Source organism: Desmodus rotundus, chromosome 13 (assembly GCF_022682495.2).
Source record: "Desmodus rotundus isolate HL8 chromosome 13, HLdesRot8A.1, whole genome shotgun sequence".
Lineage (NCBI taxonomy): Eukaryota > Metazoa > Chordata > Mammalia > Chiroptera > Phyllostomidae > Desmodus > Desmodus rotundus.
Genome location: NC_071399.1, coordinates 4129589 through 4145904, shown reverse-complemented (window position 1 = coordinate 4145904; position 16316 = coordinate 4129589). Strand labels below are relative to the sequence as shown.

Sequence of the window (16316 nt, the reverse complement as noted above, 5' to 3'; positions counted from 1 at the left end):
GTCTTAAAACTATTACAATACAGTCTTCGCTTTCCACACGCGTAGCCAAGGTTCTCGAAGGAACAGTTAAGGAGGGTGGATAACACACGGTAAGATATTCTGACCTGCAAGGATGAACTCATAAGCCAGCAAAAAGTCAGCAGCACCCTGAGGCCAGCTCTCCTCAGGGGGCATTTACGGGACCTACACACGGAACGGAACGAGAGCTTCAGATGGCATGGCTGTGTGGGGTGCAGGGGATCAGAGACAAGCTGTGGGCCCCGGATCAGAGGACTCTAACAGAAGGCCTGTTCCTCTCTCCCTCCCCAGCAACGTTAGAAATACAGGGAAACGAAACCCATGACCCCTTCCCCTCATCCCCACGGAAAACCAAAGTGCACATGTCAGGGTCACAATCGGTGTATGGGACACTGCGAAGAGGACCCTCAGAAGCTGTAAATACCACGCACCAGTCCTCCTGCGGGCGAGGGCGGGGGATGGACTGGAATTAGATACTGGTGATGTTCTCCGAAAGCGGGGCAGTATGTACATGGGTGCTGTTTATATCATTTCTTATTCTTGAGCTACGTGTTGTAAATATTATTTAATTTGAACTCAAAACATTCATAGAAATTTTATACTGTTACAAGTGCATAACTATTATACTAGACACAATAGGTAATATCCACACTTACTTCCAACGTATATTTTTCTCAAGTGGACAAAAGGATTCTCAGAAGTTCCCAATGAAATCTTGGTGGGGGCGGGTGGGGGTGGGGATGCCAGGGGAATAACTGTAAAATAGTTTTGGACATAGTCCCAGAGCACATCACAACTTCCGCTCCACTTATGGTCGCATGGTATAGTTCAGTGATTCTCAGACGTCTGGTTTAGATACCTGTCATTCTAAACATTTAAGATAACGTGCCCACTCTAGTCTTTAGTTTACTAACCAGCCCTTTTTAAAAAAGATTCAACTATAGCATTCAGTTCAAAGGGATAAAGGGATTTTTGTTTCATTGAGAAATGTCAGGGACTGAATTGTGTCTTCCTCAACTATTCCTGTGTTGAAGCCCCTGACCCCCATGGGACTGTCTTTAAAACAGGACCTTTCAGAGGTAAATTAAGGTTTAATGAGATCATAGAGTGGGGTCCTGATCCAATGGGATTGGTGTCCTTATCAGAGGGGACACCTGAGAGCTAGCTCTCTTCCTCCTGTACTCCAGCAAAGAAAGGCCAAGTGAGAAGCAAGTGGACTTCTGCCCACCGTAAGGGAGCGCTCACCAGACACCAAAAGAGCCAGAACCTTGGTCTTGGGCTCACAGCTTCCAGAACGACGAGAAAATAAATTTGTGTTTGAGCCACCCAGTCCATGGCCTTTTGTCAGGAGAGACCAGGCAGACTAAGACAAGAACAGACACTATTCTTCCATGAAAACCATTCACTGTTGTCATGGCTACAGCCGATGCCAGAACTCCCTGCTGGCCTGGAGGTCAGGGCGCTGGGGTCATGGCCATCCTGTCCACAGGTGCATAGTGGCCAATGAACAAGCACATGGGAGGGCTTCAAAGCAGCAATCTTCCCTTTTGTCACCAACCACAGGAAGAACCACTGGGAGACTCTAGCATCAGGACCTGCAGGTAGGTACACACGTCACCACCACCTCAGAACCCCTGCCCCTGGGGACGCTGCTGTTCCTTGGATGAGCCCCAGGACCCGTCTGTGGTCATCAAGCATTGGTGCGGCACTGTTGAGTCCTCAGGGAGGAAAAATATGCTTTGACGTTTGCCTTGTGTTTATGAAGTAATCAGTTACAGCCTTGAATTGAGAAGCACCAGAGTCTGGATGTTTTTCTGCCTCACAAAAGGCTTTACTCTGCCACTTCTATACACATCAAGCCAAGCCCGGATTAAGATAGTAGGTGTCAATGCAGGTTTCCATGACAACCAACTAGCAGGTGGAAAGTTCTCACAAACTAGCCAGGGCACTTTTAGGATGATGATATACAGAGCAGAGATAGAGCTGTTCTGAGTAAACTTTGCCCCAACGTAGTTTAGGTTTTATATTTTTAGATTCTCGAATAGGAGGTATTTGTGGCAGTGGGAACCTCCACTGCTGAAAGGGTGGCTCACAGCCTTATTATTCCCCTCCCCCAGTATTCTTTCTGAAGTCCTGTGTGACCTTGTCCTCTGGCTTCCGTTAGGGCTGCCAGCAGAGGCTGGGTGGGGAAGGGGACCCCAGTACATCCGTCCAGCCCTGCACTTCACAGTGGCTGCCCTGCTTCTTGGTCGGGAGGCTATGTGCTACTATAGTCATTCCAATTAACCTCCCTTAAATTTTCACGTTGCCCAACTTGTAGGGGACTCAATACCTACGCAAGATGCTGGACAAGGCCACCCTGTGCAGTCTGTCACCTCCCTCCACCTCCACACTGGCAACATCTCTTTCAAGGAGACACATGGCCGTCACAGCCTGTGCTGCTGGGTACGGTGCCTTGCGAGGTGTATTCCTGAGTCCTGATGAAGCATCTACATGTCAATGGCCACCAGGCAGGCCCCCCCCCCACTTTCTGTGTTTCAGACCCCAGCAGGTGGGGGAGCAGTCCTCCCATGGCAACACAAAGTGGGGTATGTGCCGTCATGTTAGGGACTGAGGTGTGGCTAGGGCCAGATCTTGCACACTCTCTCTGCTTTCATAGTAAACATGTGAACCCGGTGTGCGTGGTGCCTCTTCTCAGCAACTCGGCATCAGGCCCCGGTTTCCTCCAGTGGCACTTATCTGCCTTTCAATTGTATACTATACTATACTATACTATACTATATTATAATATATAACAACATAATGTATAACACTCATGTCATATTCTGTTTTCTTTGGCACAGCCTGCCCACCCAGTAAACAGAGAAACACAGTATCTGATTGGCCCACTGAAGACTTCTCTGTCGGCTTCACTCCCTGCTTGTCAGGGCACTGCCCTAAATCCCACCGCCCCGCTCTGCTCCTTCCCAAGACCGGAAGCCGCACGACAGTAGCTCTCAGTCCACTGCTTCTGTTCCCTGCCCAGGCTGCTGTTTCTCTCCTGAATTCTGCCTTCACTGTGTTTTCTACTGGCTCCTGGCAAAGAGCCAGACAAGGTCACCTTGAAATAGACGCTGCTGTCACAACACTGAGCCAAAGAGTCAATGAGGCCCAACTGTCTCACGGGAAGCCGGCTCGTATTGCGAAATGAACAGCTTCAACAAGAACTTCCACCATTTAGTTGAAGACCCTTCCGATCAGCAACGATCATCATTCACGCCACTCACTTGGCTGTGTCTACAGCTTTGACATTCTGACAACTGAGGTGCTATGTGCCACATGGAAAGGCACCCCGCTCGTTCAAAATGCACCATGCATCACATTCACTCATGTTAGAAAAGTCTATTGATCTTTCCCTATGTCTGAGGCCTTACTCTAGATGCTGGGGGGGGGGGGTCAATGGAAAAACAAAACAAAACAATAAGAAAGCCCCTTGCCTTCAGAAAGTTTATATTCGACTGGGGGAGAGAGTAAACAGGAAACAGAATAACAGTGTATTGGGACATTCGGAGAAGAAACTGAGATGAGAAGGAGATCAAGACTGCAGAGGGCGTAGCTGGTTGCAGGGCTAAATGGGGCGGTCACAGTCTCATTGGGGGGATGGTGCGTGGGCCCATCTGAAAGGAGCTGAGAGGGAGCCACAGCTGGGCAACAGGAATAGTGATCAACACACTTGCCCTACTGCACACAGAGTGTTGCTTGTGGGCCGCCAAACAGCTAGCAGGCAGGTGGCCAGGGCACAGAGGACCGGGAAGATGGTAGGCGGACGCAGTCGGACATAACGAGAACCAGATCGTGTGCTCCCTGCCAAAGGACTGGGTTTTTCTCTGACAGAAGTAAGCTGGAGAAAAGGTAGGATCTGCATTACTTTTTGGAATGCTCTTCTGGATCCTGGGTAGGATCATGGCTAAGGGATCAAGGGTAGGAGCAGGAAACGTACTTTGGTGGCTGCTGTGACGACCCAGACAGGAGATGACGAAGTTCTGGGCCAGTACCTGGATGCATTTGGAAACCAAAACAAAGAGGATTCGCTGGTACTCGACTATGGGAGGTTTTTGGTCTGAATGGCTGGAAAGATAGTAGTGCTGTCAAATGGGGTGAAGAAGATTCACCCCATGGGGTGGAAGAGCATGGGAGATGAAGATCTGGGATTTGGTTTTAGACGAGTTAAGGTTGAGGTGTCTGTGGGCATGTACATGGAGAGGTTGAGTAGGCAGCTGAATACACACAGGAGCGAGGTCTAGGATGGAGACACAAGCTTATCCAGGGAGCGTCGTGCCAATGGCTTCCAAACCTCTAAAAGTGGATGAGATCAGCAAGAGTCACTCAGACACAATATTGTGATGTTGGGGAGAAGAGGAACCAGAAAAGGAGACTGAGAAGGCAGCCAGCAGGGCAGGAGCAAATCCAAGGAAGAGTGGTGTTCCGGGAGCCAGGAGAAACACGTTTCAAGGAAGAGGTGTGGCAATAGTCCAAATGCATCCAGTAAGAGGAAGGCTGAGACCCAACTGCTAGATTTAGAGATGAAAAGGTGATTGGTGACAGAAGTTACCAGGAAGTGATAGGAGGCAAAAGCCCCTTTGGAGACTAGAGTCTGTGAGGCAGGGTGAACATGTGATGCTGTAAAGGACCACACAGAAACGGGGCGACAGCTGGGAAGTAGAGTCAAGAGTGCTTCTGTTTGCTTTAAGATGGGATGCGTTTCTATGTCCCATCTTAAAGCAAACAGTCGAGGGAAAAACATGTATCATGCAGCAGAGAGGACAGCTGTGTCTTTACAAGGCAAGAGGAGGATCCCGGGCACGTGGGCTCTGTTGGTCTCGATGAGAACAGGGACAGTTCATCTAGCAGGGGTGTCGAACCTGCCACCCGTGGGCCGCATGCCTCCCAGGATGGCTATGAATGTGGCCCAACACAAAATCATAAATTTACTTAAAATATCATGAGACTTTTTTTTGTGATTACATGGCGCAGTGTCTTTAATGTGCAGCCCAAGACAACTCTCCTTTTTCCAGTGTGGCCCAGAGATGCCAAAAGGTTGGACCCCTGACAGGGAGGAAGGGAGAGTACATGGGGAGAGAGGCTGGTAGGTAGGTAGGGGTGTTTGTGCAAATTCTCTTGTGGTTGATTAAATTTTCTCAGTCAAGTAGAAGCGAAGGTCATCAACTAAGAGAAGGGTGGCCTTATGACCCTAGCTCATCTGAGCTTATATGTAACATATAATACTATTACTCATTTTGCCAGGTTCTAACATCACGTCTCCAGACTCACCGTGGACAGGTAGAGGCCAATGGCCTCACACAAACAGCGTCACTGGTTCCATGCTAGAGACATCTATGAAAAAATGTCCCAAACTCTCACTGCAGAGGGCCACGTTAGGTGTCCTCAGTCACTTCCATCAGTAAAATCCTCATCGGTTCACGGTGTTCCTCTCACTGAAAGGAGGCGCCCCTGCTTGTATTTGCCTACCTAGCCTTGTGCTCACTGGCATCATCTTTTCCCTGACTTTTATTTCATTCCAGGTGTGCTGAAACCCCGCTCATTCCGGGGGGAATTCTCCCACTCTGTAAGGACCACGGCTGCCTGTTCAAGGACTGGACTGGACCATTGAAAGCCACCCTGCTATCCAAACACGCAAGTATAACTCCGCAGTTCCACATCATTGGACTTTACTGTAACTGGCCACACAAAACATGTAAGAGTACAATTCACATCGAAATTCTGCGTGCCACTCATCCTTAAATCCATGTATGACATACATTTCAGAAGAGAACAATGAAAAGAAACAGTAAAAACCTGGTAAACAACAACAAAAACGAAATGACTTCTTAATGGAAACCTCTCCCTTTTCCTGCCCAAATGCTTAGATGCTATGTGCTCCTAGTAATGTCTTTTAGGAAGAAATTCAAACCTAGCTTATCCTAATTTCTAGCCTGGTTTTCCCCCATGGCATTTCTAATGCTGAGGGGTAGGTTTAAAAAAAAAAAGAGGTTTTATATCCAGGATTACTTCCTCAGGGCATCGAACGTGTCCCGAAGCATGCATCTTTAGGCTTTCCAAATTATTGTCAACGGCCAGAGATCTCAGAATGTCGAGCGGGTCTACCCATGGGAAGGTTAGCTACTTAGAAAAGGGAAGTCCCAGAGGCCAGGCCTCCAAAACTTGACGGTTACTAGGCCGAGTACTAACAAGATCAAGTGCAGTGTACGCCCTTGTAAATAAACTGTCACGCACAGCAGGATGAATCTCAAAATACAAAGGGCCATATACTTAAAATGCATGAGACCCTTTCGCCTCCTCGCAAGCTGTCAGTGAAAAATGAAACGCGCTGTCCTGGCTGAGAGAGCCTCAAAGGGAGCTGGAAACCAAAGCCTTCCAGGTGTAACATCTTACTTCCCTTACCCCCGTTTTACCCTATTCTCCATAATTAAAGCTAACGTGCACTACGCCATCGAAACAAGAAAGGCTGAAACAGCCATGCAATGAAAGGCTCCACAAATACCGAGAAGAGACGTTTATGGCCCGATGAAGGTGACTGTTACCTTCAACGCAGGTGCCGGCAGAAGGGTAAGTGGAGGAAGCGTCACAGGTGGAAGCACAGGCTCTGGGGACCTAAGGTCCTGTCATTCTCAGTCACTTTGGCACAGCAGAAAGGGTTCCCAGCTACAGATGCTGGGTGACCTTGGCGTGCATGAGTTGTTTAATACTTGATGAGGTGTTTGGGAATTAAAATGAAATGTTAGCATAACCTCTTCCGTGCTCACACACAGAGTCTGTCATTTTCTTGGTACTAGAACAGCCCCACCTGGGAAGCAGAGCCATCCTGAGGCTTTCTGTGGAGCGTAGGGTTTGCTGTAAGCACTGTTATAGGGCTTTTACTGTGTCTCTCCCGAGTTTGTCTGTAAGCTCCCTGGGGACAGCCCCGCTCAGTGTCTGCAGGTTAGGCAACGTTTTGGGGATTAATCAGACCCCTCTGCCATTCCCTCCTAAATCTGACTGTGGCTTTAAAACAGGCCCACTGTCTCCCCTTCCACCATCCCCACCTTCCTTTACCATCCCGAGATTTCTTGGCAAAAACTTCTACCATCTGTTTTATCTGCTTTGAAAATTATTAACACTCCAGTCTCTCGTTTTCTAATTATCTGCAATGGAGTAGGGTTTAAATATAAGAGGACCAAATTCTAGTGACTAATGAAAGGAAGGTGGAAGTAACATACGTATTTTTTCCAGATTTTCCCATAAAGTAAAAAAAAACTTTATAAGGGACTTAGGAGGAAGGGGCTGATGTATTTTTAGCAGCCAGTCCTAGCATGCCCTGGTTTTTTGTATTTGAACGTTTACTTAGCATTTAAATGACTGCTTTAGAAACATCCATTCTGATACTTCTTTTTGGTGTTGAGGAAAATGATACACAAATATCCTTTCTTCAGTCGTCTGTCACGCTGACACTTGACATCTGATTCCCAGTACACCATCATTTCCGAAATCACCAGCTCTGGATAAACAGACTTGGGGCAAAATAAAATTCTCAATGTATGATTGACCCTCTCAAGCACCTGCCTATACTTTAACGGTAGGGGGAACTCTGGTATACAGGGCTAGTTTGTTCCTCTTACTTTGAGAGCTATTGTGTATGAACTTGCCAAGGCTTTTGCATTAAACCTAAGATTTACAACTGGTCCTACTGTAGAATCACCTCTTTGTATAAGCTTCAGCTGCCCCAAATTCAAAAACTCTTTTCCACAAGCCTATTGTCTTTGCTACAACTATATACAGTAGCCCGATACATACTTGACTTTCTCATGTTGACCTTTATAATCCTATTACTATATTATTTGAACATCACATCCTTTTTTCCCCCTGAAATAGAGACGAAAATCTCCTTAGCTACAATTTTAAGTATGATTGAGAGGGGTTCACCTTCCCGTTTTCAAGTGGCTTAATAATACAAAATTGTCAAAACAACACTGATCTTCAGAGACAGCCCATGGCTTACTGTGCTGATAACCATTTATCCTACCTGTATGCGGGTAAAAGGGAAGATGACTTTCTTCAGAACAGAATAAGGCTTTTCCGTAGATAAATGTTTCAACTCTAGTACAGTTACATAGTTTCTCCACAACGGAAAAAAATACCAGATTTACTTTCATTGTTTCTTCTTTTTTTCTACATTTAAGAAAATTTCCTAATACAAGTCTTTTCTTAATCAGAGGTGCCTTATCTACCAATTTAAACTATCAAAGAATCTAATTTTAAAATAGACGTCTTTAGGGCCATTCAACAAAACATCATCTACAATTCTGTAAGAGCAGAACGTTCAAGCACTTCCCCGGAGGCTAAATGCACTGAATTTGAGGGCACACAGGATTACAAACCCCTCGTGAGGAAATGGGGCAATCCTCAGACGAATGGGTGAGAAAGCCCTGAACTGGGAGAACGGTAACAACCAGGACATGCCCTTCACTAGGCACTAAGCTAAGAGTTTTGGATGTCCTCTAATCCAACTCTGAGCAAAGAAGCAAAGATGTGAGGATAAGCATCACCAGATAAGGAAGTAACGAAGGGGCTGGGATTCAGAACCAGGATGAACAGATGTTCTCTCCTCTCCATCATATGAATGTGTCGGTGTTGGATTAAAGCCACAAAGGCCAAGGGAAATCACGTCCCTTGATTTCCTGGTCTGGAACACTCACCTGCTCTCGGTCACCTCTAGTTCCAGGATTCTCTATAATGCCAAACGCTGGTGGTAATGATCCTGAGTCATCAAGGGGAAACCATGGTCAGTAAGGAAGTATATAATGCATGTTCTATAAAACGTTAAAACCCCTTTGGACTTAAAGGAGTAAGTTTCTTTCAGCTAGAGAATGAACGTCTGTGGACTAGCCCATCCCTTTATATGATGGCAATCAACATGAGCTATAATTTTTTTCCACTATGAAGAAGGGGAAGGAAGGAGGAAAACTTATACTATGCAGCTTCCTTATTTTCTTGTGGTAGGAATTTCCATATAACTCACATAATAAAATACATACTCATAATGACAGATTCCAAACTGAATTTATTTCTAACTCCTCAATCATTTTGCACAATCCAAACCTTTGCTCTTCTCCATCCACTCAAATGTTTATTAAATGCCGACTCTGCTCATGACACCATGAAGGACATGTAAAGATAAATACGAGTAACCAGCATACTAAACATAGGTATCAAATCTTAAGGAGTGACAACAGCCAGAGGATCATGTTTCAAACGAAATGAGTGCTTATAAATAAATGAACGCTGCTCTATATCCTGCCTTGTGCAGGCAGATTGAAAACACATGCAGATTACACACTGGTTTCACTAGAATATTGCATCCACCCACAATTAAAATGGGAGGATTGAGTCTGCTCAGCTTATTAACCAGACGTGTTCATTTATATTCTAATACCACTTCTTGCCATAAGGACCGCGAGCTCCAGCAGAGTTCGATGCAATGTGCTTACACAATAACATAATTTTATGCTGACAAGACAGTGGATCAAACTCAGAGAAACCATGCCCTGTACACACGACCGGAAAAGGCTGGGACCCTCTACGGCTGGGCTTTCCTCTTCTCAAGGACCACCAGTTGCCCAAGGAGACACACAGTAAAGCGTGTGCTCTATGAACTTGAAACGGGAGCAGAGAGGATACAGCAAAGAGTCCTCTCTTTGTAATTGTGGCGGTGGAGGGGGGAGGTTGGTGTTTGGTTTTTTTGGTACAATAATTATCTGAACTTTAAATAATTGACTTTAAATGCTTCACTAATATTTCTCTAACTCTTCTTTGTATTGTGATGTTTACTGCAATGTAAAGGATATATAGCATGCAGTTATAAACTTACTTTTAAGTGCTGTCTTGTGAAAAGTAAAGATTACAAGCCAGTAGCAGAATTATTTCAGCAGCTTTAACTCTCGGATATAAGCATCTAGGAAACATGGGTCCGCTGTTACTCGAGGATCCTGTCAGAGGCCGGCGCCAACCCACCATATTTTGATGAAATTCTCTGTGAATCCAACCACCCTCAAAAATGCGAAAGACCCTTCACGTTTACAGAAATTTCTTCAAACGAAAGGCCTAGAAAGTGAAGCCATAGCAAATTATTCAGGACTTTACCAATAACCACAAAGAGACTATTAATTCCATATGATTTTCAGATGCATTTCCCATATTACTGGTATAAAATAGATCTATGGTTCTCATACACTTATTCCAGTGTTTATCTCTTTATGTCAAAGTATGAAACATAATAGCTTCAAGTGCTGGGCTTTTTATTTAAGAGGTATAGCTTGTTTAGCATTGTTTCCAAGTGATGGTAATAATTGCCCAACCATCGATGAAGCATTTGTGTTGTATTACTAGGCTGCATGAACTCTCTTGTACAATTTGAACATAGGAGTGCAAGCCATCAGAAGAGAATTAGCACAGTAGGCAAGAGAATGGACTAAATGCAAGAAAACTAAAAATGGTGGCAGACACAGCCTGAGACCCAAGGTCTCTTTTCTCTAGTTAATAAATAATCACGGCTGCATACTGAGCAACAGGGTGTCCCTGCCGTTGGGTTAGCCTCTTTCCTACTGAACCCTTTATAATGAGAGAAGCTGCAGTTACGAGTGGAGGCTTTGCAGTGCAAAGGAAGGGAGATCAAACCCTGGTTCACCCCTCACTAGTCATGTGATCTTCGGTGACTTATTAAAATTCACGGAGAGCTTCCCTTTCCTCATCTGCGGAATCAGGTTAATCCTTTATCACAGGGTCATTATTTCTCATCAACCAAAGAAAATACGAGAGTTCTTCAGAAGCACTTTATGCTTTGCCATTAGAGACAATCACAACAAACTTAAAGAAAACGTTCATGTTGCTGTGGCCGAAACACCAACGAGGTGATATCTATTTCACACATTAAGTTGGATTCTCACTGCAGAAACTTTACCCTACTTGTCTCTGTATCCTCAGGAAGTAGCACAAAACCTTGCACAAAGCGCATCACTGCTGGATGATGTAAATCGTGGTCTATAAACACATTCATGGTATATCCACTGCAGCCTTACTGCCTTCACCTCCGATACAGCAATTCGGTCCCCCTTTCTCCACCTCTACCACCGGCACTCCAGGCCAGAGACTCTGGCAGTCCTCTCCTACCTGAGGGAGCAGTATCTAGGCAGGCTTTCCTCTGGTCTTTTATTTTTCTTTCCAAGGCAGAGTGATCTCTTCAAAGTGTAAATGGACCTTAGCACACTTCAAAGACTGCTACCACTCCTAAGAAAAATACGAAGTCCCTAACCAGGCCTACAAAGATCTCTGCAATCTGCCTTCAACCGGTCACTCCCAATCCTGTCTCATTTCAAGTCACCTTCCCTCCATTGCATTCTCTTTCCCAGCTGCGCTGGTTTTCGTTCAATCGCTCACCAACTGTGTTCGAAGCTTCTGCCTTTGCTATCATTCTGCCTGAACGGTCTTCCGAGCCGGAGCTGCATATCTGCCCTCACCTGTCACCCCTCACCTAGGCTCGTTACTTTCCGCGCAAAGCCTCCCTGACCCTACTATATAAGTCCTCACAGAGCCACGTTCCTGTCCTTCAGAGAACTTATCAAGTTACATTTATATTCTCATTTAGTGTATGTCTGTGTATCTTCCCAACCAAAATATAGACTCCACAAGATGAAGAGTTCATTTCTGGCCCCCTGGTGCCTTTATATTCAAAATTTTGTTGAATGAGTAATTTTTATCAGAATATTTTAATATTCTTAAGAGATCACACAAGACCCATCTATGTGACACCCTGATTTTGAGGAGCACTATAATAAGAAACTAGCACCCTAGCTGATGTGGTTGAGCACCAGCCTGCGAACCAAAGGGTTGCAGGTTCCATTCCCAGACAGGGCACAAGCCTGGGTTTCGGGCCAGGTCCCCAGAAGGGGGCGTGGGAGAGGCAATCACACATTGATGCTTCTCTTCCTCTTTCTCCCTCCCTTCTTCTTTCTCTAAAAATAAATAAATAAAATCTTTAAAAAAGAAACTAGGTGTAGACTACTTATTGACACATTAAGTCAAAATAAATAAAATGCAAAGGCATTTAGGAGATGGAGAACTTATTATTTTTCCAAGTCTGAAAATGTATTTTCTCAGACTTAGAACCTCATTTCTTTCAGGTTGTAAGCTTATGTTAATTTCATAGGCTTTTCCTTGGCAGGCCACTTCATATGGCACCTTTCTCTTGCAGGACCAAAAGCTATGCAGAAGCTTTGCAGGAGAAACTGAAGTCCAGCACAGTATTGAATGCATCCATGAAATACAGTCGTCTATACACCTCCAGGCCTTTTAAAGTGTGATGGCTTCATCAGAATTTTTTAGTACAAGTTCTAAACTCGGCCCACGAACATCACAGCAATGGCAGTGAGTGCCCTAGTGGCAGGGACCTGGCTGTGCTACAATTTCCTTCAAAAAGAAATAAATTCGCTTGAGGGAACCACAACTGGGTCTCACTGCCCCTTCAATTAGATGACAACGTTAAGTTGCGTAAGAAGGTCAGTGCTAAATTTTCTATGTGCTGTTTCAGAATTATAAATTAGTTGTGATACTGTTATCAATTGCGGCACGTTAGGCAAGCGAGAAGCCAGAATCTCATGCTGAAAGCATATTGAAAAAAGTCAGAGGTTGCAGAGATCTGATCATGGTAAAGGCAGAAAATGCAGCTACAGCCACAAGAAGGCCATCTTTTGCTGGGTTGTAAAGAAGTTAAGCAAGGCGACATGGAGTGACTCCTTCCTGGGCATCTCTGGCAGCCTTAGCCCTGGACAGTGCGCCACTGCGCAGGTGCGCTAGAATTTACTAGTCCCTCCCATAAAGTCAAGATAAACTTTGGGAAAGGCGGGGTCCAGGGAACCAGGTCCAGGGAACCAGGACCAGGGCGAAGAGATGACACTTTGTACCTTGGAAACCTGACAGGGTCTTTATTCCATTTTCCCCATAGCAAGTAATAGGAGCGGCTCACCTGTAAAGACAACGCAGCCCCCGAGGCAGTTTGAGCCAAGCCCCGGCTCCCCAGGCTCTGCAAGGCGCTCCCCCGCACGTCCGTCACCGCCTGCCCCGGGCGCACTCGCGCCCGAATTTTCTCTCCGTTCAGAGTACAACCTGGTCCTTCCACCATCTCCCAATCCGGCACTGGGGCCCCTAGTTTCAGGACTCTGGGGCAAAAGCTGCTGCGCAGTTTAATCAGACAGCGAGTACTGATTTCGTGGAGAGGAAGTTCAGATCTCCCGCGCTGCAGGCCACGCCCAGCCGGGCACTTGCCACGCCCAGCTCCCCGCCAGCCCCGCCCAGCGCCCTCAGAGTCCCTTCCAGCGGTTCCCAGAGGCCCTGCCCAGCTACCACCCTAGGCCCCGCCCGGGCCAGGCCTGGGCCCGCCCCAGGTTCCGCCGAGGTGCGGGACAGGCCCCTACAGCGCAAGCGCAGTTCCTCATCCCCAGCTGCTGAGGTGGGATTGCTGTGGTTAAAACACAGGAGCCAGGTGAGTGGAGCCCAACCAAGGGGACTAAACCTCAGAATTGTGAACTTTATCTTCTTTGCTCTGAGGCTTTGCACTTGTCCTTGAGCTACTTGGTATATGCACATTTTGCGACATAGTCCTCTTGTTCTGTCCCCAAATCCAAGGTTGTTCAGACTGGCATGCTTCAGGTGTTTTCATGCCCTATTAGGACCTGGGAGGGAGGAGAGGGCCTCAAAGAAGGGGTTTTTAGGACAAGCAGCTTTTATTTTTTTTTCTTGTAAATTTAACATGTCTTAGAAAATGGGGCTTTATGTAACGAGTATATTTTGGTGTCTATATTAGAAACCCCTTCATTTTTACGGAATGAGCCCTGCCCAAATCCATGCAACCCTCCCGTTATGGGTGCTCCAGATGAATGCTGTTGGAATTTGCTTCGTAAAGGGCAGGGCTCTGTATAATTTGAGGGCAATGCATAGCTTTTCAAATTTTCACAAAGATGCATACATATAAGTATATATGAAGCTAGTGACTCCACACCACTTTGTAAATAATGAAAAATCTCTTCCTTTTGCAAAACTAACGTAATAGCACATTAAAACAGAACACCAATTCATAACAGATTTAATGAGCATATCCCAGTGCTGATGTTAAACCAGAAGACCCCGTATACTAGAGACTTGAATGACTACTAAAGACTTGAATTCAGAAATTTGAAAAGTAAGTATTAAATCTCCCTCTGTGTGGTAAGAAGTTAGTGGTTAAAAAGTTAGCTGGATCGGGTTCGGGATTCTTTGTACTTTATTCCCTGGTTGAATTGTTATTTACTCTTCAAGGTCAAGTTACTAAATAATCAAGAAACAACCCCCCCTACGACTGAAATTTAGTCATAGTCTCTGTGCGTTGATGGAAAAAGCCCTCCTTGTTCACTTGTACTTTTTCATTACAGTTTGCTACCTGACCGTTGATCTCCTTTGTCATTTCTCAGCGTCTGTAGGTCAGGAACTTGGCGGTGGCCTGGCTGGGTGGGTCTGGCTCAGAGTTGCTCAGGCAGTTGCAATCAAGTTGTTGGCCAGGCTGCAGCCATCTAAAGGCTTGATTGTAGCTACAAGATCCACCTGTAAGGTGACTCACCTGTATAGCCTTTGGCAGGAGGCCTTGCTTTCTCATCTAAGTGTCTCTATACTATTCCTTTCGGCATCTCTGGGCCACTCTGGAAGAAGAAAAATACACAAACACTAAGGAAAACTGATGAGCAAAAAAAGTTTTAAGTAAATTTATGATTTTTTGTTGGGCCACAGTCATAGCCAACCTGGGCTGCATGTGGCCCGTGGCTTCGGGTTGGACACCCCTGCGTCTATCGGGCTCCGCGGCTGTTGTCATGGCGTGGCTGCTGACTTCCCCGACAGTGTATGATTCAAGAGAGATGCAAGGAGAAAGCTGGAGTTTATTTTTATTACCCCCTCTGAAGCAACATACCCACACCTTCACTACTGCCATTCACAGAACCCAGTCATCCAGTATAGCCCATATGGGGTAGGGAGGGGGTGGGAATGAAGCTTTATCCCTCGAGGGGAGGAGTGTCAAATAACTTGTGAACATATCTTAAAACCACCACACTCTTTGTGAATCTGATTCACCATGGACTTCTCATTTCTCTGTAGGAGCTGTACGGTGGTGCACATTTGGAGCAAATGCAATCTTTGAGTAGAATTAGGTTTAGCATTCCTTACAGAGCTGAGGAACAGCTGGGGAGTAAGATTGAAGACATTAAGGGACTCCACTGATGTGTCCGCCAGGCCAAGTCAGATTTTATATGGTACTAGCCTCTGAGTCTTTTGTTACTTCTCTTTGTTATCCTTCTTACACTCAACTAAGAGCAAAATCATGCGCATTGTGCCTCTGCAGTGTCTATGAAAAGAGTTGCCTCACCCTCGCAAGCAATCCCGCCATGGCGAGAACTCTGGGTAATTTTCAACAAGGTTTATACCAAGAAACAGAAATGTCACCTTTTTTAAAGCTCTTCTTCATCCCAGTTTACTAAAATTCTCCCAGTTTTTAAGTCCTAATTGAATGTGTGGCCTCTAGGAAACGTTTCAGATACAGTTAGAATGAATCTCTGATCTTATGAAGTTGGTTCTCGCATTGATTTTACCAAACCTACCTTGTGTTAGAGTTACTTGGTACATACTGGTCTCGTGCTACACTAGACTCTCATTCCTTGAAGGCAGAAGAGTGATAGAGAGCAGGGTGACAGCTGTCAGAACTGGGGTGGGGCGGGGCATTGGGGGTTGGGTGGGGAGGGATGGAAGGATTGAGCAAAAAGAAAAAAAGGAAAAAACTTATGGTCATGAGGAACAGTGTGGTGATTGCGGGGTAGGGGGTGGGGGAGGTGAAAGAGGGTGAAGAGGGAATAAATGGTGATGGAAGGAGACCTGACTTGGGGTGGTGACCACACAACACAGTGTGCAGATGGTGTGCTGGGGATTTGTGCACCAGAAGTATGATTTTGTTAGCCAGCACAACCCCAATACATTCAATAAAAAGACCAAAAAAGGCAGAAGGGTGAGTATCCTGTTCATCTTTATACTTCCCATAGCAGCGAGGAGACTGCACACAGTAGGTATTCCACAAATATGTGTTGCATTATAACTATTAAGATTTTAAAAATTGGACCTTTCTATCTCCAAATACCTTTCTCATATCGTTAATGATGTTCTTATGAATGGAGATGCTCAGAGAAGAGATGGGA

The 16316-nt window shown here is 45.7% G+C and overlaps 2 protein-coding genes across 3 annotated transcripts in view; one reads left to right on the top strand and one right to left on the bottom strand.

Moving 5' to 3' along the window:
• The window catches only part of NEIL3 (nei like DNA glycosylase 3), a 37722-nt gene extending 24494 nt beyond the window's left edge, over positions 1–13228 (bottom strand). Inside the window, exon 1 of the mRNA XM_024562609.3 lies at positions 13073–13228. Coding sequence (XP_024418377.2) covers positions 13073–13228 — 156 coding nt within the window. The remainder of the gene's footprint in view (positions 1–13072) is intronic.
• A 275-nt stretch (positions 13229–13503) lies between these two features.
• Positions 13504–16316, top strand: part of VEGFC (vascular endothelial growth factor C) — a 352849-nt gene continuing 350036 nt past the window's right edge. Inside the window, exons 1-2 of one of the 2 annotated variants that reach the window (XM_071220153.1) lie at positions 13504–13588; positions 14187–14284. The gene's annotated coding sequence lies outside the window, so the exon portion shown is untranslated. The remainder of the gene's footprint in view (positions 13589–14186; positions 14285–16316) is intronic. The other variant, XM_071220152.1, reaches the window with a different exon arrangement.